The 26,052-nt window shown below is 44.1% G+C and overlaps 1 protein-coding gene across 1 annotated transcript in view; it reads left to right on the plus strand.

The window, feature by feature from the left end:
* ADAM10 (ADAM metallopeptidase domain 10) overlaps positions 1-25,185 on the plus strand; it is a 114,729-nt gene extending 89,544 nt beyond the window's left edge. Inside the window, exons 10-16 of the mRNA XM_007533733.3 lie at positions 1,828-2,011; positions 4,635-4,785; positions 5,440-5,623; positions 6,808-6,916; positions 7,537-7,757; positions 19,379-19,505; positions 22,810-25,185. Coding sequence (XP_007533795.2) covers positions 1,828-2,011; positions 4,635-4,785; positions 5,440-5,623; positions 6,808-6,916; positions 7,537-7,757; positions 19,379-19,505; positions 22,810-22,904 — 1,071 coding nt within the window. The 3' untranslated portion in view covers positions 22,905-25,185. The remainder of the gene's footprint in view (positions 1-1,827; positions 2,012-4,634; positions 4,786-5,439; positions 5,624-6,807; positions 6,917-7,536; positions 7,758-19,378; positions 19,506-22,809) is intronic.
* Positions 25,186-26,052: the final 867 nt, after the last annotated feature.

Raw genomic sequence — 26,052 nt, forward strand, 5'->3', positions numbered from 1 at the left:
GAGAGAAATGGAGAGAGGAGGGGAAGACAGAGAGGAGGAGAGAAAGACAGCTACAGACCTGCTTTACTGCTTGTGAATCGACTCCCCTGCAGGTGGGGAGCCGGGGGCTCGAACCAGGATCCTTAGATCAGTCCTTGCACTTTGCGCCATGTGCCCTTAACCCACTGCACTACCGCCCGACTCCTTAAAAGAAGATTTCTATGACAGTTTGTCCTCCTACCCTATTTAACTTGCAGAGCTGTAAATCATAGTGACTGGACCTCCACTAATTTTTTCTTTCCTTAGAGAAAAAATTATTATTATTATTATTATTTTAAATTTCTTTATTGGGGGATTAATGGTTTATAGTCCACAGTAAAATATAATAGTTTGTATATAGTCCACAGTAAAATATGATAGTTTGTACATGTGTAACATTTCTCAATTTTCCACATTTCCATTGGGCTCCCACTAGGTCCTCCTCTGCCGTCATGTTCCAGGACCTGAGCAATCCCTCTGACTCCAGAGTCTTTTACTTTGGTGCAATACACCAACTCCAGTCCAAGTTTAGCTTTGTGTTTCCCCTTCTGATCTTGTTTTTCAACTTCTCTTTATGAGTGAGATCATCCCATATTCATCCTTCTTTCTGGCTTATCTCACTTAACATGATTTGTTCAAGCTCCATCCAAGATGAGGTGAAGAAAGTGGAAGCCACCATTTTTAATAGCTGAGTAGTATTCCACTGTGTATATAGACCACAACTTGCTCAGCCACTCATCTGTTGTTGGATACCTGGGTTGCTTCCAGGTTTTGCCTATTACAAATTGTGCTGCTATAAACATAGGTGTACACAGATCTTTTTGGATGGTTGTGTTTGGTTCCTTAGGATATATCCCCAGGAGAGGAATTGCAGGGTCATAGGGTAGGTCCACTTCTAGTCTTCTGAGAGTTCTCTAGACTGCTCTCCACAGGGGCTGGACCAATTGGCATTCCTACCAGCAGTGCAGGAGGGTTCCTTTGTCCCCACAACCAGAGAGCAAATTATTTTCCTACTCACAGTCTAAGACAGTTGTAAGGCCTTTTCTTTTTTCTTTTCTTTTTTCCCCCATTTTTCCATTTTATTAGAGAGAGATTGAGAGGGGAGGAGGAGGCAGAGCACAGAAGAGAGAAAAATAGACACCTGCAGACATGCTTTACTGCTTTTGAAGCATCTCTACTGTAGGTTGGGGATTGAGGACTCAAACTGGTTCCTTGCGCTGGTCCTTGTGCATAGTACTGTGTGCCACTGCCTGGCCCTTGTAAGATCTTTTCCCCTTCCCTTCCCTTCCCTTCCCTTCCCTTCCCTTCCCTTCCCTTCCCTTCCCTTCCCTTCCTTCCTTTTTTACCTGCCTGCCTTCTTCTCCCTCCCTCCCTCCCTTCCTTCCTTCCTTTCCCTTTTCTGCCTCCGTGATTATCGCTGTAAGTCAGTGCCAGTACTATGAATCCACTGTTCCTGGTGGCCATTTTTTTCCCTCCCATTTTATTGGACAGAACAGAGAGAAATTGAGACAGGAGAAGGGAGACAGAGAGGGAGAGGGAAAGATAGACACTGCAGACCTGCTTTACAGCTTGTGAAATGACACCCCTGCAAGTGGGGAGCCGAGGGCTCGAACCAGGGTCCTTGTGTGGTCCTTGTGCTTTGTACTATTTACTGTTAACCCGGTGCACCACCGCCTGACCTCCAGACCTTTTCTGTAGGAGAAACCACAAGCTTCCCTTGTGCTTCTGATGGGAAAATTGTATTTAATCAGATTATCTGCAAAGCTTATTTTAACTCTTGTTTATGTAACTCTATATTCTGTTTGACAGCATGATTCTGGAACAGAGTGCACTCCAGGAGAATCTAAGAATTTAGGCCAAAAAGAAAACGGCAATTACATCATGTATGCAAGAGCAACATCCGGGGATAAGCTCAACAACAACAAATTCTCACTGTGTAGTATTAGAAATATAAGCCAAGTCCTTGAGAAAAAGAGGAACAACTGCTTTGTTGGTATGTACGCTTTCCCGACACACCGCGACGGATGCCTTCAGACTTTCAGAGAGCAAGGAAGAATTAGAATGTAGTGAACACCCACGCACTTATTGCTTAATTTTACAGTTACTAATACTTGGCCGTATTTACTTTATCACACATTTATCAGTCTCTCCATTCCTCAGCCTGTATTTTTTTCAGTTGCCATTTCAAGTTCATTATAGCAGCCAGGAAGTACCTGAAAGCAAATCCTTCGTGTGCATAAGGCCCCAGGTTTGACCCAGATACTGAGATAGAGTAGTGTTCTGGTCTCTTTCTCATATAAAAACAAATATAACGGTAGTCGGGCGGTAGCGCAGCAGGTTAAGCACATGTGGCCACGCCAAGCGCAAGGACCAGCGTAAGGATCCCGGTTCAAGCCCCCGGCTCCCCACCTGCAGGGGAGTCGCTTCACAAGCAGTGAAGCAGGTCTGCAGGTGTCTGTCTTTCTCTCCCCTTATCTGTCTCCCCCTCCTCTCTCCATTTCTCTCTGTCCTATCCAACAACACCAGCGACATCAATAACAACAGCAATAATAATTACAACAATAAAACAAGGGAATAAATAAATAAATATTAAAACAAACAAACACATCTTTTAGAAAACCAGTAACCCAGTGATAGAGTCCAGGATGTGTGTGCTCTGGTTCTTTGCCCCAGTATGTTGATAAATAAACAAAACAAACACAAAAAAATAAAGCAAATGTAGATATGACCCCCTAAACACTTCACTGCATTAACTAGTTTAATGTTTTTTTTTTTTTTCCTCTTATGTAGAGAGATTTGTCAATCTCAAGTCCCATTATTTGATAAGTTTCACAACTAGATTTTTCTATCAAGATGCTGGAACTTAAGCTGTTTAGAGAGAATGGGATTTGATGGTCCCTTCTAGAACTGCTAACATTTTGTTTAAGCCCATCCTCAGAGATTTCCTGTACAAGGACTGCACTGCTCATATCACAAACACACTAAGTTACCTCTTTGTCACCAGGAAAAAAATTAAATCTTTTTTCCCCTTTGGTTACAGAAATTTTCCGGTATACATAGACAGCATAAAGGAAAAAATACACTAATTCTCATGTACTAGTTTCTTTACTTTAACAGCCACCAAATATGTTAAGAACTCTACCTAAGATCGTGTCTTTTTGTAAATACTATGGGCTAAATTGAAGAAATAAGGTGTTAGTTTTTCCCCCCAGTCTAAACATCACGCGTTATCATGTCTAATACATCGACCATACGCAGAATAGCACCGAGTGGTCAATCCATGTTCATAGCCAACTATTTCTGTATCAGAGGCTCAAGTGAGTCATTTCCATAGTTCCTCCAGTCCCCTTCCTGTGGCTGCTTTTACTTGACTTGTGTCTTCAAGTTCTTTAATTTACAGCAGAATTTTCATCTCTTTTTATATTTAACACTCTAACGTTGTTGAGGAAACTGGGTCATCTTGTCCTATGGAATTTCCCACATTCTATTTGGCTGCCTGCATCCTAGTCGATAATACTTTTGTAAAATGTGCTTTTGTTTTCCTCCTCAGCTAGACCAAGTTCCTTAAGGGAATAAGCATGTTCTTTCTATCTCTCACATTTCCACAGTATCTCACAGTACTGGGTCAAATCCTGGCTCATTAAGGTTACACTGTCTGCTCTATGCACAGTGAATAATTTTAGGGGGATAAAGAACTTAGGCTCTCTCTCAGAATTCTTTGATTTCTGTCAGTGGAGTTTAAAATTGGAACAGGAAGGGTCAGCACTGTGACCCGCCTGGATAGGATACCAACTTTGCGTGCCCGTGACCCAGATTGGAGCCCAGCCCTACCAGCCCTACCAGTCCACAGGGAGGCTCGGTGCTATGGCGTCTCTACCTCTCTTTGTTTGTGTCTGGAAAAGTTGGCTCCTATTTCAGCGTTCCTGTTCCTAGCTGGTCCAAATCTATAAAGTGATGACCACAATCAAAATTTAGACCAAGAATGCTACTTTTTGTGAGATCATAAAAATGCCGGACATTTCAGCATCTATCAGGAATGCTAAGACTAACAGGCTCCCGGGGACTGGCAAGGTGACTCAGTAGCAGAATGTGCCTGGTCGTGCGAGACGTGGGTTCACTGGCTGTTGCCATGTGAGAGCAAAAGAGACAAAAACTAATGGCTTCCGGGCCAGGCGGTGGTACGCCTGGTAGAGGACATGCGTGACCGTGCACAAGGGCCTGGGTTCAAGCGCCCCAGTGCGCCACCCACAGGGGGTATCTTCAGCCACGAAAGTGAAGGAGTGCTGTACCCCTCCCCCCTCCCCTCCCCTCCCCTCCCCTCCCCTCCTCTCCCTTCCCCTCGCCTCCCCTCTCTTTTCCCCTCCCCTCCTTTCCCCTCCCCTCCTTTCCCCTCCCCTCTCTTCTCCTTGTCCTGTCCTTCCTCTCCCCTCCATTTCTCTCTGTTCTATCAAATAAATAAAAATAAATATTAAATATAAGTTAAACAAAGCAAAAAAAAAACCAAAAAACAATGGCTTTCCTATCTCCCTGTGTCACGAGGCTCTGAAAAGGTTTGTGGATTTGACATCGTCGACGTGAGCCCGCAGTGTTGCCCATGTCTCGCTCCTTCTCCCCAGAGTCTGGCCAGCCTATTTGTGGGAACGGGATGGTGGAGCAAGGAGAGCAGTGTGACTGCGGCTACAGTGACCAGTGTAAGGATGAGTGCTGCTACGACGCCAACCAGCCGGAGGGCAGGAAGTGCAAGCTGAAGCCTGGCAAGCAGTGCAGGTACCTCGCCCGGCGCCCTCACCGCCTGGGACTGAGACCAGGACACTCGCACAGCGAGAGGCAGGCAGACTGCTTAGCTCCCTGCTTAAAAATGCCACCACCTTCAGCATGTGATCTTAACTGTAAAACTCGGCCTGCCTAGAGTCCACGCCCTCTTGCAGTTCAGTGTCGTGCCGTTTCTCTCTTGTAAATTCCATGGGAGTAGTAGGCATAACTACTAAGATAGTGTTTTTTTGGAATACTTTAAAAATTGCTGGGCTGCTTATCTTGGCTTGATTTGGCAAATCAGATGTAACTCTATATGCACAGATGACTTGTCTAGTCTTAAATCCATGTTCCACTAGCATGTCCACTCACTAAAGGCTGATAGCATAAGAATTCTGAATACAGCATGCCTTGATTGTGAAAACAAGAAGCCAGCATCAACCCCCTGGAGCCATGTAAACAATGAAACCAAAGAAAACGCAAGGCACGTAATCACTTAACACACTGAATTAGAATGTTGAGATTTAGTAATCACTTTATTCCAGTGTGGAAGTTTCATATCATTCGCATGCTGACCATTTATACGATGAGGCTTAAAAATCAGGGCCATGTATAAGTAAGTGGGAAATAACCCAGCGGCGGACTTGACTCACTTAAGCTTTCCTCCAGCCCTAGTCAAGGGCCCTGCTGCACAGCACAGTGCTCGTTCAAAGCAAAGACAGAGAAGTGTCGGGATGACTCCGACTGTGCGAAAGAAGGGATATGTAATGGCGTCACAGCTCTCTGCCCGCCCTCTGAGCCCAAACCAAACTTCACAGTCTGTAATAGGCAAACGCAAGTGTGCCTTAATGGGGTAAGTGTTTGAGTTCTGTGACTCCTGTCGAATTTTCTAGGACTTGCCTTTTCCACGTAACTGTTGACTCTCATAGCTGAATAGTTAACGTAACTAATCTCGGTGCCTGTTTCTATATCATCCTTATCTGGTCTCCACAAATCTGTGACTGTACTAAGTAGTGCAAGGGCCTGGTAGCATTTGATTGCTGGCCGGTTTGTCCACCTGCAGGTGCTTGGTGGTCTCGAGAGAAATCATTCCATAAGGCAGCATGCGACTTTGCATTGCTCTTAAGTTTTATCAGTCGGTGTCTCAGCAGCCTGGATAAATTGGATAAATGAGAGAACTCTCTTGGCCATTTCCCTCTGAATGTGAATCCAGCCAGAGCTGAGAGGTAGCTCACCCAATAGAGTGCATGCTTTGTCACATGCAAGGACCCTGTTTTGAGCCTCCAGGCACCACGTGGGAGTACTGGGGACAAGCGGGACGTGCACGACACTGGGGACAAGGAAGCTCTGAATGGTGGGACAGCACTGGGGTGGCCTCCCTCCACGTCCAGATTATTAGGGGAAAAAAATCTGCCAAGACTAGAGAAATTGCACCCGTGTGTGGTTTAAGCAGGCAAACATTTAAATAGATGCTTTCTTGGCTAAATATCACTTTCTTCTACTTGAAGAAAATCTCATTTTTCTTTTTATAAAGGAGCCATAACAAGAAACGTAAAATCGATGCTCATCTAGTCGAATTTTGTTTCGTTCAGATAGCTTAAACTACTCTTTCTTTAAAAGACCTACTATCTCTTTTGTACTTATTCTTTAGCATATATGTTTGTACAATCAATTTCTGGTACGAATCTATCTCCCTCTTTATTACTACTTAACTATCTTGGCATTGAAAGCTTATTACCAGGGGCTGGGTGGTGGCGGCGCACCTGGGTGAGCGCACACATAACAGTGCGCAAGGACCCAGGCTCATGACCTTTAGGGCGGAAGCTTCGCAATTGGTGAAGCGGCGCTGCCTGTCTCTGTCTCTGTCTCTGTCTCTGTCTCTCCCCCTCCCCTCTTTGTTTATCCCCCTCCCCTCTGCACTTCTGTTTCTATCCAAAATAAATAAATAAATGAATACACCTGAAAAGCAAAAGGAAAGAAGGCGTATTGCCTACCTGCCATTCTAGTGAGCAGACTCTCCTTGTCTTCTGCTTTCAGCAATGTGCAGGGTCTATCTGTGAGAAGCACGGCCTGGAGGAGTGCACCTGCGCCAGTTCTGACGGCAAAGATGACAAAGAGTTATGCCACGTCTGCTGCATGAAGAAGAGTAAGGCGTTCACATTCTAGGAGTGTAAAAGCTGTTTCAGGCAATCATTGTCCTCTCCTCATTTTTAAAAGACTTCTTTTCATGAGAGAGTGAGAGAGAGAGAGAGAAAGAAAGAAACAGACTAGAACACTGCTCAGCTCTGGCATGCAGTGATGACCGCAGTCCTGAAGTTCTGCTGTGCTATCTTCCTCACCCATCTCCTGAATTTTAAGTGTGTTGAACATTGACTTAACAGTTTGCACAGATGATTCCTAGTTAAACTGCCCCTCTGAAGGGATATTTACAGCATTACAGCCTCATGTTTCTATTGTCACGGTCCCTCTAGTAATTCTTATAAGTGCTAAATTAGATCAAGAACTGATAGTTTTTAGGGCAGGGTTCATGATAAAGCTTCTTCGAAGGGCATAAAGCTGTTGTAGGCACTAAAGGCAGAGCTGCTAGTTGTTCGTGCCTGTGGTAACATTTAAGGTCAATTAGCAGTGGTATAATTCAGTCTGACTCACCAGACCGTCTACACGGCCCGCCGGGGTGATGATTTCAGGCAGCGCCTTCCTTTTCTTCTCCCAGCTGACCCGCTGGGGAATTTGCTCTTCAACTTGTATCCGGTGCTTGTTTTCCAGTGGAGCCATCGACCTGTGCCAGCACAGGCTCTGTGCAGTGGAACAAATATTTCGTCGGCCAGACCATCACCCTGCAGCCTGGATCCCCGTGCAACGATTTTAGGGGCTATTGTGACGTTTTCATGAGGTGCAGATTGGTGGATGCCGACGGTCCTCTTGCAAGGTTGAAAAAAGCAATTTTCAGTCCAGAGCTCTATGAAAACATCGCTGAATGGATTGTGGTGAGTAGTCTTACAGTGAAAAGACCTTATCTTACAATGGTTTGATCACGGTTCTACTTGGCTAGAGGTCACCAGTGTACTGAGAAGATAACTGATTTTCTTCTGACACTGGAACTGCTTCATCTGAGGAATTATCTTTAGGGTTCAAGTATCCTGAAGTATAATTTTCTTCTAAAATGACCAGAATCGACACACGCGTGTCATCTCTGTGCTGGTCACTAGGTCACTGGAGTCATTTCGCTTTGCTTTGTTCCACACTTGTGTTGTGATTACTTACTTCTCTGATTCATAACATTTTCTTGGGACTATTGATTTCTTTGAGTTGTTCAGTTAGCCCTGCTTGTTGTTTTAGACTTCTTCCTTATCTCACTTTGATAGTCAGCTGCAGGTTCTACTTTGCTGAACAGGAGATGAAAGAGAAATGAGTGGTTTTTTTTTTCTTTCTTTCTGATATGTCAACGTGCTTTCCGGGTCCTCGTGTGGTTTGGTAGGGACTGTTGAGTAGTGTTAAGGTAAGACATAGAGCCTTTTTGTCAGTTCAGGAGTGATTATGTTTATCCACCATAAATCCGCTGCACTGCATCAGATTTAATCCCATATCTTCTTGAGATCCAGATGTTGGAGTACCTGAAATAATTTTTTTAAAGATTTCTGAGAGTATATCAGGTCACTTAACTATCCCCGTTGCTAAGTGATGGCATGAAAATATTAATATAAAGCTTGAAGATTACATATCTGACACTGCTCTACACCTGAACTGCATGAATTTGCTTCAGAAATTGAGATCTGGCGTCCTTGACTACTGTAGAGAGTTGTGTGTTTAGAATGCAGTTCTCTGGGGCTCTCTGAGTCAGCGTCTACTGAGCAGATGCCATGCTAGTATCGTAGGTTTTCTGGATGACCTTCTCTCACCATTGTTTCACAGTGTTCCATCAGCTCTACTTTTGACTCATTTTAAGAACTTACCAAATAAACTTTTATCAAAGTTCATTCGCTTCTGTTTTGAAAATGTTAGTAGATGTGGTCTTTTTATCTAAAGTATTTGAAAAGCCTCATATTTTAGATTTGAGAGTTCGTTTCTACAGTAGAGCTTACTTTGCTTTTTATTTCTATAGCAGAGCTTACTTTGCTTCATTCATAGCTTGTCCTTTGATCTTTGGTCACATCTGCAACGTGCCTTTTTTTTTTTTTGGCAATATAGATTCCCAGGATGCTCTGGTGTAAGAAGCTGTGAGAAAGTGTGAAGCAGTTCATTCTACTGACTTCTCTTTCTAGTGGTACCTGGTGGCTACGTTGTAACTTGTGCTCTCATCTGGGCAGGGGGCACCCAACCCCCTGTAACAGACATTTTTTTTTTGACTTAACATTCAGATACGTTCAAACAGGGAGTTGCTTGTGGCCCTCTTAACCCCTTTACTGCCTTGAGTAGGTCTTAACAGGCACCACCTACAGACTTTGAACCACAAAGAGGCACTGACATCACAGAGTTTAGCATGTGGTAAGGATTCACTCATCTACTAGATGAATAAGGCAGGTGTCTTAGATGCCATCATTTATATGAATGAGGGAACGATTGTGCGAGTTGTCGTGCCTTTGAAGCTGTGATATTTCACGCTTCCCTTGGTAGGATTTTTGTCCTGCTTGCCCAGAATGTGCTGTGTTGTTTTCGACGGGTTATGTTGTTTTCACCGGGCTGGCTTCACAGGCGGGTAACAGACGACCAGGGATTCATGGTTGAGCTGTAGGCAGTATCTCTTTATTCATGCAGGACGCAGCCCAATCTAAGCCGAGCTAAGCTAAACTCAAGGTACAGTACTGTAAAACTCACAATGCTGTCTTTATATATACTTGCCAAGTAAGGTGGAAACAGGATGTGACATAGAGAGGGTGGAGAGAAAAGTGACTGGTGAAAATCAGAGTGTGACAAAGGGGGCAGATTAGGCGAGAATCCTATCACTGAACCACAAATGCCCTGGAGGGAGGGTGGAACTTGTTAGCAGTGGTTATGTAAATAGAATGAAGTGGTTATGTAAATAGAATAGTGTTAAGCAGGGGGGATTTAAACCAAATGAAACAGAAGGGGTCTCATGCATACCAACAGCGCTGGAAGGAACTAGCGCCTCAGGAGCCACTTGCTGTCCACTTGGAACTTGTTAAGAGTGATGGCTCGGGGCAGGCCGTAGCGCAGTGGGCTAAGCACATGAGGCACAAAGCCCAAGGACTGGTGTAAGGATCCTGGTGTTGGGCCTTAAAGCCGGCCCCCCCTGCTCTGCTTACATAATCATTGTTTTGCCTGAAAGATCCCCATGTTATTCCCTCAGGGTATTGCTAACTCAGTTAAAACCTTTGCAACAGTTGCTACGGATGCTTTCACCTTCCCGGCATGCCTTTTGCCTCTCTCCACCCCCTTTCCTAGCCATTTCCATTCCTCTTGCCACTCCGGTTTTTTACCCTACAAATCCCGCTGCTGTTCTGGTTTCGCTTTTTTCCCCCTCTTCCGCTCCCTGACCTAAAGAAGACCTGGAGAAGGGTTGGTGGGCATAGTGGGAGGCGGCCATTTTGCTAGTTCCACGTGGTCTAAATTGCTGTGCTCACACCCAACTCTGGAGCGGCCTTGTGAATAAAGATTTGCGTTCCCGCTCTGCCATCAGTTCCTGGTCTCTTCTCTCTCCCCCGCAACGCAACCCGACATCCTGGTTCCCGGTCCAGTTCCCGGCTCCCCACATGCAGGGGAGTTGCTTCACAGAAGGTGAAGTAGGTCTGCAGGTATCTGTCTGTCTGTCTTTCTCTCCCTCTCTTTGTCTTCCCCATCTCTCTTGATTTCTCTCTTGTCCTATCCAATAACAACAACAGCAACAGCAGCAATGACAACAATAATAATGGTAACAGCGGTAGCAAAGAGGGAAAAATGGCCTCCAGAGGAGTGGATTTGAAGTGCAGGCACCGAGCCCCAGCAATAACCTTGAGGCAAAAAAAAAAAAAAGTGATGGCTTCTGGATTGTTGCAGCACAGAGAGCGTGAGTACCAGTTTAGATGATCATCTCTCCACAGGATGGCACTGTCACCGTCTTGGCAAGGCACTATGGGTCCCTCCTGGTCTTAGACCACAGGAAGGCTCAGGTGTGTTTGCCAAGAGTGAGAGTCAAACACTGGACCATTCACGGAAGGGATTATGGAACTGACTTGTTTCTGGAGGTCTTAAAAGACATGAAACACTATTTTTTTGTTTGTTTGTTTTTCCCTTTTGTTGCCCTTGTTGTTTTATTGTTGTAGTTATTGTTGTTGATGTCATTGTTGGATAGGACAGAGAGAAATGGAGAGAGGAGGGGAAGACGGAGGGGGAGAGAAAGATAGACACCTGCAGACCTGCTTCACCACCTGTGAAGCGACTCCCCTGCAGGTGGGGAGCCAGGGGCTAGAACCAGGATCCTGACGCCGGTCACACGCACTTAACCCGCTGCGCCCGACTCCCACGAAATGCTATTTTTATGTCTCAAGAGACTGAATGCATGGCTGCCTCTCCTCTTTCACTATGTGTTTGGTGGGATGGTGATAATAATCTGTTTTCTCATTTTATTATCTTTTTTGAGTTTTTTTCAAATGATTAAATAAAAGTTTCAGTAGTCACTACATAATCAATTAGTTTTCTTTGTAGGGCTTTTTCATATAAATGACGATTGAACAACATCTGTCAGTCATGTTCTCTTTGTTAAGCTTCACTTAGAACAGTGAGGAATCTGTGACATAAAACAACCAAACAAACAGCTTGGTGCATAATTTACTCTCCTTAAATGTTGGTGTCCTTAAAGTGACACCCTTCCTTTCTTTCAGACACTAGCAAATGGACAAATTGTGATCTTTCCTGTTGCGATATAACACTGATTTTTCATTTAGTAGCTTGCCTGATACACTTTCCCCTGGCTTTGTAGTATGTATAAAGGAAGCATGTGACTTGACTTTGAGCCCACTCCAGTGGCTGTCTTCCCGTCCCCAAGGTGGACACACCTGCACCGATATTCACACACATTGCTGCTCTGTTGAGCTTTTCTGACTGTCTCTTACACAGTGTACTGTTTCATTTCTACAGGCACTAAACTGTGAAAAGCTACTCTCATTGTCACTAAAATGCCTTTTAAGCTTTGGATACCTGAAATGTATAGTTATGTGGAGGTAGGCCAGAAACATTGCTGTGCAGAGCTGAAGTTCTCGGGCCTGGCTGCCACGTTTAGTGAATGATGCCTCTTGATCTGAAACCTGGGACTGTTTTTTTTTTTTAAGTTTGTAATTTTACTTCTGTATCACTTTAAAAATTTTAATTAATGTTTATTAATTTTGTTTAGTATTTAATATTGTTTTTACAAAATTATAAGATAACAGGGGTATAATTCCACACTGATCCTACCACCAGAGTTCTGTGTCCCCATTCCTTCCATTGGAAACTGCAGAGGTTCTCCCAAGATCACAGCTATGGGCTGATTATTATTTCTATAACTATCTTATTTGCCCATTTTTCTGTAGTCCTGCCATCTTTTCCTAAGTCACACCTACTACTTTTGAGTATGCACACACACACACCCTTTTTTTTCCCTCTTCTCTCTCTGGGTCCTGATGGAATTGGGGTTCAGAGCCCTGTATCATCTTCCCCGAACTCTGCTCCTCCTCTGGGAATATGGACCAAAATTCTCTAGGGGGTGCAGAAGGTGAGAGTTCTGGCTTCTGTAATTGCTTCTCCACTGGATGGGTGTTGGCAGGTACATCCATACCCCCAGCCTGTTTCTAACAATTTATCTCAGTAGGGACTGCATCTTTTTGACCTTCCTTAAAGTGGTTATAACCACTTTAAAATTTGATCTCTCTCCACTTTGGTTTTCTCACTGCCGTACCACTGAAAAGCTAGTTTTAGCAGTAGCGAAAGCACAGTTTTTATGTCCTGTCTTTGTTGTGAGAGCCTTCCTACATTATTTGTATGTGTGGGTGACCAAGACATAATAAATGAACAAATGAAAGTCTTTCTAAGCCAGTATGTGGGACAGTGGCTCACTCATTACAGATAGCTAGTCCAACAAGTATTGAGGTTGTAGGGTACAGATTTCACGGAGCTTGAAGCCTAGTTTGAAGCAGAGAAGACACAGAAACCAGTGGCCTTGAGTGTGGTAAGACACACTATACAGAGTGTGTTCTCTCCAAGCCTCTCTGCTTTCTTTTTGAAAAATTGGACTGTCTTCTCTATTTTATTTGGCAAATATAATGCATTGAAAAGTAAACTTCTCCTTCCCCCACCCTGGACTCCCAAGAGTCTCCAGATGAGCTTCTTGTGTTTTCCTCTGAAACTGTACAGTGACAAGAATACTGAGGATCGTGTCTGTCCTGCTTACTGATCTGATCTGTCTTGGAACCCTTTGGTGGTAAACTTCTTGTATTTTCCCTCTTGTTGCCCTTATTTTTTATTGTTGTTACAGTTATTGTTGTTGATGTCATTGCTGGATAGGACAGAAATGGAGAGAGGAGGCGAAGACAGAGAGGGGGAGAGAAAGACACCTGCAGACCTGCTTCACCGCTTGTAAAGCGACCCCACTGCAGGTGGGGAGCTGGGGGCTCGAACTGGGATCCTTACGCTGGTCCTTGAGCTTTGCGCCACATGTGCTTAACCCTCTGCGCTTCCACCCGACCCCCAGTGGTAAACTTTTGAAGGAGTTTACATTAGGAGTGACACTATCGGGGCCAGGTGGTAGCACATCTGGTAAAGCACACATGGAACAATGCACCAGGGCCCAGGGTCAAGTCTCTGGTCCCCACCTGCATGGAGGAAGCTTCCTGAGTGTTAAAGCAATGTGGCAAGTCTCTCCCTCCTATCCTTGGCTCCTCCCTCCCTCCCGTCTCTCTCTTCCCTCTTGATCTCAATCGATCAGTCAGTCAGTCAGTACAAGTAACACAGTCAAGGTAGCCATACTGGTGATGGGCCATGTGGAAAGTGTCTCTGAGCAGGGGAGACCTGGAAGAAGGAAACGAAACGTGTGGGAGAACATAGCCCGCACTGTCCCGTAGCGGAACTAGCCCTCCAGCGTGAAAGTGACGGGAAGAGCCTTGACCCTTCGTGCGCAGAGGGTCACTGCAGAGCTGGCTTTGCCTCCCCAGAGGGTGTTTGGGAATGCGGGCAGTTGTCGTAGGGACTGAGGGTCCGCTGGTGTTTGATGAATGGGTGAGGGCCAGAGAAGCCAGGTTTCCAGAATCACTCAGAACGTCCCTCTCTCCACTTTGCACGAAGCTGTCCTCTGCAGCTTCACCACTGGGTGCCTATGAGCGGCTGAGTTGGGATTCGTAGGTCTTGTGGGGCTCTATAGCTTGTCTCCATGTTAGTGTTGTGCTAGTTAGATTCTGAGATTTGCTCAGAGAGAACTGTTTCTATGCCGCGTAGGCACTGGCTGTCCGAGCAGCACACCCCTGTCATAGGGCTCTTCCTCTCCATCTACCCAGAGATCCTCTGCTTCCCCTAAACTTGTAGGGGGAGAGAGAACACAAGCATTAGTGCTGAGTGATACGCACTAAAGCAGAACCTCCCAAACCCATCCTGCTCTGTGTGGGTATAGAATAGGAGCCGGCAGGCCTGCTCCCAGATTCCGTAAATGACGCTCTGTTGGAACCTTAGGTTGCAAAGTCTCTAAGACCTTTTTGCTTTGGTAGCTGTTTGGCCCTTTATTTAAAAAGTTTACCAATCCCTGCTAGAGAAGAAGACAGAGAGGGGCCAGACAGTGGCACACCTATTACAGTTCACCTATTACAGTGCACGAGGATCCAGGTTCAAGTCCCTAGTCCCCACGAGTGGTGAAGCAGGGCTGCAGGTATCTCTCTGTCTCTCTCTCTCTCTCTCTCCCACTTCCCCCCCTCCCCTCTCAATTTCTCTCTTGTCTAGATACAATAAAGAGACAGTTAAAAATAAATGAATAAAAATAATAATACAAATAGGAATGTGATAGAGCTCTCAGTCTTGGCTGTGCGGTGGAATTGTCTGGGGGCAGTTTTAACAAAATGGCCGATGTCCGATCCTGTGCCCACCGCATCTCACTGGCCTGAGAGTCAGTCTGGGTAACTGAGTTTGAAAGACTTTCCAGGTGATTCTCATGTGCAGCCATGGCTGAAAACCAGTGGCCTAGAGCAGGCAGAGCCCTTGGAACTGTGCACACTAGTGCATTTGGTTCTTTGCATGTTTTCCCAGGCCAGGAATCCAGAGAGTGGAGGTATACGAGGGTCCTGTTTTACCAGATGCCGTATTTTAGAGGCTTCTGGATGCTAGGAACAGGACAGAAGCTGTGCATGTGCTCTTCACACGTCAGTAGTCCGAAATGCAGAGCGATCGGCTGCGATTAGAGTTGACAGAAGTACCTTTTGACAGTTAATGTGGGTTTGTTATTTGAGGATCAGTAAAACAAAACACAACTGGACTGTCTGGATACTTTATGTAACCAGGGGCAAGGTGATCATCCTGAATTATTTGGGGGGGAAGCAGAGCTCTGAAAATTACTTTCTATAGAAACCCAAGAGAAAATTTTGGAAAACCGTCTGACAATTTCAGTCGGATATGAGAAGGTCCTTTTGAAAAGTGGATCGTAAATGTGTGGTTTTCAAGCCAAATTCAGCTCTGTTGCAGCCTGCAGGTTGTTTTTAGCAAATTTGAATGAGCTGCCAGCACTCAAAAGCAGACTTTAAATACAAATGCAGAGACACAGCTGCTCTTGAAAATACCAGGTCTCCCAGCAGCCAGGCTGAGGACAGGACATCTTAGCCACCTTTAGGCATCTGAGCCTGCAGTCTCTGCAGTGATGAGCAGGGGAGGGGCAGACACAGGAGACATTCAGAGACCAAAGAAGAAAAACGAAAATGAAGGAGAAGGTGACTGGAACTCTCGTGCGCAGAGATGTGATCTGGGAAATAGGCAGAACTCCGGAGAAACCACAGTTAGGTGTAAATCATTGTAAGTTTGCTTTTTTGGTTGTTTGTTTTCTTTTTAATTTTTTTTTCATTATTATCTTTATTGGATAGAGACAGCCAGAAATTGAGAGAAGGGGGTGGTAGAGAGGGAAAGCGACAAAGAGATCCTTACAGCACTGCTTCACCACTCGCAAAGCTTTTCCCCCTGCAGGTGGGACTGGGGGCTTGAACCTGGGTCCTGGCACATTGTAACATGTACTCATCCAGGTGCACCACCACCCAGTCCCATAAGTGTGCTTTTACAGGACACAGGAAGTGAGTCGAGGGCCTTGCACATGCACGGAGGCCCCAGGTGGACTCCTTACCACCACCCCACCCTTTAAATTTCTAATCTGTATACTTAGAGCTTTGGCCGAGAAGAGAGGGAGAGATAGAGATACTGAAGTACCACTCCAGGCCATACAGTTCCTTCCCTCTGGTGTTGTGGTGTTGATCCATGTGGTGCCAGGGATTGAACCCAGGGCTTCATGCACAATGAGGTATGTGCTCTGCCCACTAAGCTACCTCCTGTCCCCTAAGTTTACTTTTTTCAGTTGAATGAGCTTACGTGCACACGTACACGCACATAGATCCCTCTTTTCATATCACCCCTCTCATTCCTCATGGCGTCTGTGTTCACTGTGGGCAGCCGAGGTGGCACCAAGCGGTGTGGTGGAGCCTGAGCAGACCCAGGAGGCTATAGGATGGGGAAGAAAATGAGTGTGTGTGTCAGAGCCCAAGCTGGGAGAGAGGAGTAGCCCTGGAGGGGAGCCTTGTTAGGGATGTCAAGTGCTAGCATTGTGACAAAGATGTCTGTCTGGGGGCCGGGGGTGGTGCACCCGGTTGAGTGCACATGTACAATGCACAAGGACCCAGGTTCAAGCCCCTAGTCCCCACCTGCAGGGGGAAGGCTTCACGAGTGGTGAAGTAGTGCTGCAGGCATCTCTCTGTCTCTCTTCCTCTCTATTCCCCCCCCTTCCCTCTTGATTTCTGGCTCTCTCTATCCAATAAATAAATAAAGATAATTTAAAAAGATGCCTGTCTGCACAGGAAGGCAGGAACCAAGGCTCATGGAGAAACGGCTGATTTGGGGGGGAGGAAGAAAAGGCTTACCATCCCCCAGAGTGAAGCACCCCAAGATTGCTGAGGACATGATGGTCGTGGACCATAATCCACTGAGGGAAGTCGGCAAGCATAAGGGAGAAAATTCAGATTTGATGGAAGAGTGGGATATTTGCATAGTTCTAAATTGTCCCTAGAAAATATTCACTGACTAAAAAGAGAGACTCTTCATAGTAGAGTTTGGTGGGTAGCCTTTGAACCAAGTTGTGAAGTTAGTATCTTCAATCCTGACTTGACAGCCTTACATCTTTGGTGCCGTCTGCTCTGATAGGGGGCAGTCCAGGACACAGCATCACGGCTGTGAGATCCTTTCCCACAACCTGTGGCCTGAATCTAATCTTAAGGAAATACCTGAGGAGCTGAAAATGGTGGGCTATTCCAACACAGAGAAACTGACCCATGATCTTCAGAAATATCATAGATATATAATAGCAGCCAAGCAAAGACTGTGGGACTTGCCCATTACAGGAGTTCAGCCATTATTGTACCCAGTAAAATGTCATTGAAAATAAAGGATCAGATCAGCTCAATGCCAAACTTGAATGGGGTCCAAAGAGTGAGTGAGGGGCAGTCATGGATCTGATTTCCTGATTTTGATGACTCTGTGTGATCATCTAGGAAAACACCTGATGTTATAGGGCTTGTATGCTCAACCCTGGAGGTGTAACATGATACCATTGGTTCCAGATTTTAAGAAGTTCTTTGTACTTTCCTTAGAACTTTCAAAAGGAAGTTTGAGCATCTTAAAAAATCAAAAATATGTCTATTTTTTGCCACTCATTTAATTTTTTTTTATTGTGGAGATTAATGGCATACAGTCAATAATAAATACAGTTGTTGGTACATATGTAAAGTTTCTCCATTTCTGCTTAACACTCTCACCCTCTGCTGAGGTCCTCCTCCCCCATCCTGCTCCAGGACCTGAGACAACCCCCACTCTGGTGCAACACACCAAACCCAGCCCGCGTTCTGCTTTGCGTTTTCCCTTCTCTTCTTATTTCTCAACTTCTGTCCATGAGTGGGATCATCCGATATTCATCCTTCTCTTTCTGGCTGATCTCACTTCACATGACTCCTTCAAGCTCCATCCAAGAGGAGGTGAAGAAGGTGAATTCATCATTCTTAACAGCTGAGTAGTATTCCACTGTGTATTTTCCAGGATTTTCTCATCCACTCATCTATTGTTGGGAGAATGTTCAATTTTAACTTATTTAAAAAGAAAGACATTATGGATATGGAAAAAAGTGCCTTGGGGTATTTTGTTAAAATCTGCATAGTTTTAGTATCTTACTGTAATTGCATTGTCACCACTGAATGAAAAAAATGACATAGAAGTTGTGATTTGTTTAAAGATCGTAGAAAATCTTCAGTGGAGTCCTATTGATCATGTAGGTGCTATGGTATGTTAACCCAACCTGAACATCCATAGTTTTAAAATTGTAAGTTTTTGTATGAGATTTATTTTAGTACGTTATCTTAAAAGAAAATGTGCATGCTTTAGTTTACAAATAGACTTAGAATTTATTAAAAATAGAAACCATGATTTTTCTAAAAATAAAGTTATGCCAGTGTTTTTTGACATTGTTATTATTATTTATGAAGTTTATTTATTATTATTGATTGTTGAATAGGATTTAAGTCAGCAGTGAATGTCTTTAGTTCCTTCTTACACTAAGTAAATCTTGATTCTAGATGTGTATGTCCTTCCACTTTGCGTAGTCAAAAAACACAGTTAACACTTAAATAATTGAATCTACCTATCTGTAAAACCAAGACATCAGATAAAATGCTTTTGCAATAGTGGTTGGTCTCAAATTTCAGATGAAATAGAGATAAACAGAAAATGGGGTGGGTGTCTCAAGAAAGCTTCATTCTTAATATGTAATTAGGAAAAAAATAGGCTAGAGAATATTTTTAAGAAACCATCCAGTAGAACTTTTAATTTAAAAAAAAATTTATTTATTATTATCTTTATTTATTGGATAGAGACAGCCAGAAATCAAGGGGGGGTGGTGATAGAGAGGAAGCGAGATAGAGAAACACCTGCAGCCCTGCTTCACCACTCGTAAAGCTTTCCCCCTGCAGATGGGGACCAGGGGCTCAAACCTGGGTCCTTGTACATTGTAATACATGCACTCAATCAGTAGTACTTTTAACAAGCTATATACTTTCTAAACTAGTGGAGAAGATAGAAACACAACAGTCACTAGGAGAAGGAGACATTTAAAACCCAGTGTGGTGTGAAGTACATGCAGGGTCTGGCGTGTCCTCCTCACCCCCCCCCCCCACCCCCCGGCCCATGGAAGCCAGAGCTGAAGAAAGAAAAGAGCCAGGAGGCAAAACAGGATTCGTTTCTTTAGGAAGTGAAATTGTAAAGATCTTAACATATATATGCTTATGACAGATCTGTATGAGTTACTGACAAGGTGTTCTTTGAAAGTTACGATGTGATATATAGCCCGTCGGCATTTTATGGAGGATAGTCTAAGAAGGCTTCACAGTAATTTTCAGTGGGAACCTCTGTTTATTTCTAGGCTCACTGGTGGGCAGTATTGCTTATGGGGATTGCCCTCATCATGCTGATGGCTGGATTCATCAAGATTTGCAGTGTTCATACTCCAAGTAGTAACCCAAAGTTGCCTCCTCCTAAACCCCTTCCAGGTAAGACAACTGGATAACTCTCCTGAGGTAGGACTGAATTATAAATGAGTCATTTGTAAATAATCTTATAGTACCTTCTCCCTGAGATCAGGGTTACGGGGATGGGGATGAATTATTCAGTTGGTTTCTAAGTGTGCTACTTTTTTTTTTTCTCCTTTTTCAGTCCCATCTAGTTAATGGCTGCCAGTGTAATGCTAGTCTATCTTTAATGTCTAAATATGCTTGAGAGTCCAGTGCGTTATCCGCTGCGCCACCTCCCAGACTAATGTCTAAAATATGTTTAGATGAATTTTTTTCTGGTGCTTGGTCCTTGCTTTCTCCTTTTTCTATCTTGTAGCTGTGTTTCTTGTTATTGTTTTTAATGTTTTCAGCTCCTGAAATAATTCTCACACAAAGACCATTTTCCTCAGTTGTGATGTTGTGGGGAAAGACAGGTCTCCATCTGTGAGAGAGGCTTAGGGCAGAGACTTCAGTCACCAGGCTGCCCTCGGCCATCCCTCTCCATCCCCGAATGCATCTCCTCAGGTCTGGCCACCACTCGTCTCTCTCAGGGAGCTGGGTGGGATGTTGGGAGGAGAACCTCTTCCCATGAGGGGCTGGAGAAGAAAACGGTCAGGAGCAACTACCTCCAATGACTCAGTCACCATTTTCCCGCCCTCCTTCCCTCTTCCCAAGCTCTCTGTAGCCTCTCTGCTCCTCTCGGGGCACCTGGACCCAAGCACTGTCCTCACTGTTGGTGTGAGGGTCCCCTGCAGTGGCCAAGGAGAGCCAGAGCTGAAGGGCAGCCCTCCCGTCCCACTTCAGGACGTGTCCGCTACCCCACACAGGAGGCTTGGTGGTTTAAAATGGGGCATTTCTCACAGTCTTCTCAGTTGTCTGTCAGTCTCTCACCTGCATTGGGCCGACCAGGGGCCAGAGAGCCCCATGGTCACACCAAGACAGCATCTTGGTGTGAATCAGAGGGAACTGGGCCCTGCTGTTGTCACTTTTCCTAAACTCACAGCATAACTCTGGGGTTCATGCTCTTCCTTTGAGAATTCCATGGGCTAGATGGTTCACCTGGCTTGAGTGCCTCCGTTGTCTTTGCAAGACCCTAGTTCAAGCCCAGCCTCCAGCACTGGATGGAAAAAGCTTCAGTGCTGGTACTTGTAGTGTCTGTAGATTCTGTCTGAAAAAGGTTGGCTGAGAGCAGTGATGCTCTCGTGAGGACAACGACAACAACAAAAGGCCGAAAGCAACCTATTGTCATTGGTCGAACTCTCACAAAAAGGTGTTAAGTATTTTTACAGGAAGACTTACGATCCTCACACAGGACTGGTGTTTTAACTTATGGCCCCTGCTCCAAGAGGCAGCTGAGTTTCAGAGTTTGTCATTTGCTAAAAATTTACTGAATTCCCTTAAGAATTCTGCCTAAGAACTGGCATCTGATCTCGGCCTCTTGGTACCCTGTCCAGGGAGGGGGTTGGTGAAGGGAGGAGGGAGGGGGACATAAGATTGGAACATCCCCATTCCTGCCTTGAGTCAGCCAACCAACCCAGGCTCCACAGACCCCTGGATCAATCAACACACAAGCCCATCAACTCGGAAGTCCGGTTTCTCACCTCTCACCTCTTCAAACGCGTTTCCCCACCACCCCTGAAACACCCAGCCCTTCCCCCACAGTCCAGTGCACTGTCTCTCTCCCTGTCTGTCCTCCCAGCCCTCATCCCAAGTCACCCTTGTTAACCTCAGTTCTGCATTTTGAATTTAGAGTCTTGGTTGGGCTTTGCATGTTTTCCTTGTCTAGTTTACCCTCTGTGGTTGAGGCCATTGTTTTTTTTCTTTTTTTCTGTTAGTCCCCCCAGTGTTTCTTGTAGGTCTGGTTGAGTGATAGTGACTTTTGTCATCTGCTTATCTGAAAAGCTCTCCCTCCCTCTTGCAACCCCGCTTGATAACCGAGCAGGATAAGGTATTCTTGGGGGAAAGCCTTTTCCCAGCAAAACTTTAGGCATCTGCTGCCAGCTGTTTCTGACCCTTAGAGCTTCTGCTGAGCAGTCAGTTGATGGTCTCGGGCTTTTCCTTTATATGTGACTCTGCTTCTCTCTAGCACCCTTCAGAATCTGCTCTTTGTCGTTTGAACTGCTGTTACTTGCTTTGGTGGGCTTGGGTTTGGAAAATTTTTTTCTTGGGGATCTTTGAGCTTCTTGGATCTGGTGGTCGGTCTGTCTTGTCCTTTACTTTTGGAACATTCTCAGCTAATATTTCTTTAATATATTTCATCTCTTGTTTCCTGTGATACAAATGCTGTTTCTTTTGATGTTATCCCCGAGGTCTCTGTGATCTTCACTTGTTTTTAGCATGCTTTCCTTTTTTGCCATTTTTTTTTTTTGGTGGCATCCTATAATAGACTTTAAAAAAAAAAAAGCTGTGTTTATTAATTTTTGAGGGAAGAAGGGGAAAGGAAACATGAACTAGAGTGTCTCTGTGGCAGATGTGATCCCAGGGATCAAACTCAGGACCTTGTGCTTGAGAGTCCAGTGCCTTCCCCACCATGCCACCTCTCAAGCAGCCCTCTGATATTCTTGCTCTGCTTTGAACTCTGCGTTTCTGCTGCAGGTGCTTCTCATTATTTCTGTGACTTTGTCGTCCTCCTCTGTAAGTCTTCTCGTTCCAGAAAGCTCGCTTTGGGCCACTCACTGCCTTGAGGTCTTTGTCAGGATGTTCTTACAGCTCTTTAAAGTGTGGGCTTTTCGGGGCCGGGTGGTGGTGCAGCTGGCTAAGGGCACTTGTTACAGTGCACAAGAACCCAGGTTCAAGCCCCCGGCCCCCACCTGCAGGGGGAAAGCTTCGCAAGTGCTGAAGCAGTGCTGAGGTGTCTCTCTGCCTCTCCCTCTCTATGTCCCCTTCTCTCTTGATTTTTTGGCTGTCTCTATCCAATAACTAACTAACTAAATAATAAATAGAAAACATTCTTTAAAAGTGTGAGCTTTCCTTCCAGCTGTTGTCTCAGTCCGTCATTGTAGTTGACTTCCCCTGCCTGCACTTTGCCACGGGATTCGTTTGCCGCCAGCAGATTCAAAATTACACATGTGACTGACAGTACTTTTCTTGTTTTTTGGGACCCGGCGCCTTACGCCTGCAGCAGTGTGAGTTCCTCCAAGTGTGCTTTCTCCCGGCTCCTGGTGGTATTTCCGTTGGGCAGTGCTGTCCGGGAACTTTTCTTATGGAAACGACGCCTTTGTTTCTGAAGATCGAGCAGCCTCTGTCTGGTAAACCTGTTGGCGCCTTGTGTCTTGATCTCTGTTTTGCTTCTGCTTGTCTGTAGGCACTTTAAAGAGGCGGCGGCCGCCTCAGCCCATCCAGCAGCCCCAGCGCCAGAGGCCCCGGGAGAGTTATCAGATGGGACACATGCGACGCTAACTGCAGCTGTTGCCTTGGTTCTTCCTAGTGCCTACAATGGGAAAACTTCACTCCAAAGAGAAACCTGTCAAATCATCACCCCCAAACTAAACCCTCACAGATAACTGTCGAAGAAAAACAAGACGAAACAAAAACAAACAAACAAACAAAAAATGGCAAGAGATCATGGCCTCAGACCAGGTGGAATTACCTTTTAAAGCCTGAGACTTCCAATTTGGGGGTGGGGTGGGGGGCGGGAAAGGAGCCCAATTTTCTTATGGACAGATATTTTTAACCGAATGGCACAAAGTCTTAGAATATTACGTGCCCCATGTTCCCTGTTCTTCGTTGCTGCATTTTCTTCACTTGCAGGCAGACTCGGCTCTCGATAGACTTTTATCACAAATTGAAATATATATATATTTTTTTCAACTGCCAGTTAAGGCTAGGAGGCTCGGCCACCTCAACATTGGAGACGTCCCTTGCCAATGTACATACCTTGTTATATGCAGACATGTATTTCTTACATACACTGTACTTCTGTGTGCAATTGTAAGCAGAAATTGCAATATGGATGTTTCTTTGTATTATAAAAAAAAAAAAAAATTCCGCTCTTAATGGGGAAAAAAAAAATTACTGTTTAATTGACATACTCAGGATAACAGAGAATGGTGGTATTCAGTGGTCCAGGATTCTGTAATGCTTTACACAGGCAGTTTTGAAGCAAGAATCAACTTCTCTTTTCCTTACGGTGGAGTTGGTTCTGACACTCCTTTTGTCTTCATCCAACAGCTGCTAAGAGCACATGAGTGACTGCGCTGAGGAACCCAGTTGAGTCCTGCAAACTGGACGTCAGCAGCTTCCTCCTTCAGTTAGTTCTCTATGTCAACGTCTAGTTTCTGCTTCCTCATTTTACACTTTCTAATTCAATTCCATTTTTTGAATTGATAGGTGAATTTCTCTTCATGCGCTGGTAGAAATTAATGTCAGTGAAGCGATTTCTTTTTTATTTGTAACCTCCTAGGTGGTCTTCATAGATCTATCTAAAGTATGCTAATTATGTTTTGTTTTCTTGTCTGATCTGGAAAAGCTGCGTCTTTTATTTTCTCAAAATATTTGGGCAGTTTTTTTTTTCCCCCAGCATATCAGCACTGATCATTGATAACCACTAAAGAAGAGTAATTCGCTCAACTAGTAGTTAAAATTATAGGTAGGCCTTCTGACATCCCCCCGTCCCCAGTATCTTAACACCATTGAAGGTGAAACAGCACAATGTCCCATTCCAAGTTTATTTTTTAAACAGATGTACATTATTGGCATTTTAGAGAAAGAAAGCAAAAGCAGATAATGTATTAACAGGCTTATTGCTATGCAGAAATGGAAGGGGGCATTACAAAAAACATTTTTAAGCTTGTGACGTATTTATTGCTTCTGTTTTCCAATGACATCACTTAAATTAGAAGTAAACAGCTATGATTTTCTGGGCTTCACATAGGAGGCAATTTAGGGAAAGTTGAAAAGATTTGTGTTTGGCTTTTATTTCCTTTTTTAATTTTTTTATTTTTCCTTTTCTTAAGAGTATAAGGTTTACACAATCATTCTCATAATGTGACGCAAGCCAGCAAGGCCAAAAATGCTAGAGAAAATAATGGGGTCTCTTCCTTGTAAACTTGTACAGTATGTGGTGACTTTTTTCAAAATACAGCTTTTTGTACATGATTTAGAGACAAATTTTGTACATGAAACCCCCAGATAAACTATAAATAATTCTAAACAAACAAGTAGATAGAGATGTATGTAATTGCTTTTGAATCATTTCAATGTCTTTGTTTTTGGACTGTGCAAAGGTTGGAAGTGGGTTTGCCTTTCTAAAATGGTGACTTTTATTCTGCAAGAGTTCTTAGTAACTTCTTGAGTGTGGTCGACTTTGGAACATGTACCTTTTTTTTTTTTTTTTTTTTTGCTCCTTTCTTTTTTGCTTGTAATGTTATCCTGTGGTAGGGTTTTGGCAGTTACACACTGCCTTTATTTTATTTTGAGTCTAAGTTAAATGTTTTCTGAAAAGAGATACGTGCACTGAACTCTTTCCACTGCAAATCAAGATGTGGTAAAAACAAAAGGATCAAGATGAGTGAGTTCTAATACTACTGTCAGTTTAATGTCCACTGTGTTTTATACAGTATCTTTTTGTTCACTTTGGAAATTTTTACTAAAAATTGCAAAAAAATATTAAAGTATTGTGCAAAGATGTAAGGTTTTTTGAAACTTGAAATGCATTAATAAATAGACTTGATGAAATCAACATGAAGGTTCCTACTCCTTGAACTCTGAGAACTATATAAAAAAAAAAAAACCACTTCCTGTAAGACTTCTTTCCTCACTAAAAGAGTCTGTGAAGTAGAGTTGCTGGGGACAGCATCTTTTCTCACACAAGTGCAGTTTTTACTCCTAAGCAGGAGTTCATGTAGAAATTAAGCTTTCTCTGTATCTACCTACAATGAACATTTTATAAACACTGAATTAATCTCACCTACTTTACACTGTTTCTACTCAGTCAAAATATTTTAAAAGTTTTTGTGTTGGTGAAAGAGCAGAGTCATTTTAGAAATTGGTTTTATTTACATGTATTTTGCAATGTTGTGAATGCTCAGTACCTAATTTATTTAAAAGGTTTAGGTATAATGATAGCTAGATTTAAATTTTTTGAGCTATGGTTTCCTGCTTTGACATACTAATAGCCAGTAAGGAGAACACTGGTGTTTTTGTCTTAATCTAGACAAAGAGCTATAAACCCAAGATAGTACTCTGAACTGCTTTTTTTTTTTTTTTTTTTTGCCTCCAAGGTTATCGCTGGGGCTCAGTGCCTACACTACAAATCCGCTGCTCCTAGTGGCCTTTATTTTTTTCCCATTGTTGTTGTTGCTATTGTTGTTGGATAGGACAGAGAGAAATTGAGAATGAAGGGGGAGAAAAAGACGCCTGCAGACCTGTTTTACCACTTGGGAAGAAACCCCCCTGCAGGTGGGGAGCTGGGGGCTTGAACTGGGATCCTTTTGCCAGTCATTGTGCTTAACCCAGTGCACCACCACCTGCCTCCCCCCAATTGTTTCTGTTTTAACAGAGACTAGCATCTATAAATAAATAGTATTTGCTAAATGAGTTAATAATC

The sequence above is a fragment of the Erinaceus europaeus genome, chromosome 16 (assembly GCF_950295315.1).
Source record: "Erinaceus europaeus chromosome 16, mEriEur2.1, whole genome shotgun sequence".
Lineage (NCBI taxonomy): Eukaryota > Metazoa > Chordata > Mammalia > Eulipotyphla > Erinaceidae > Erinaceus > Erinaceus europaeus.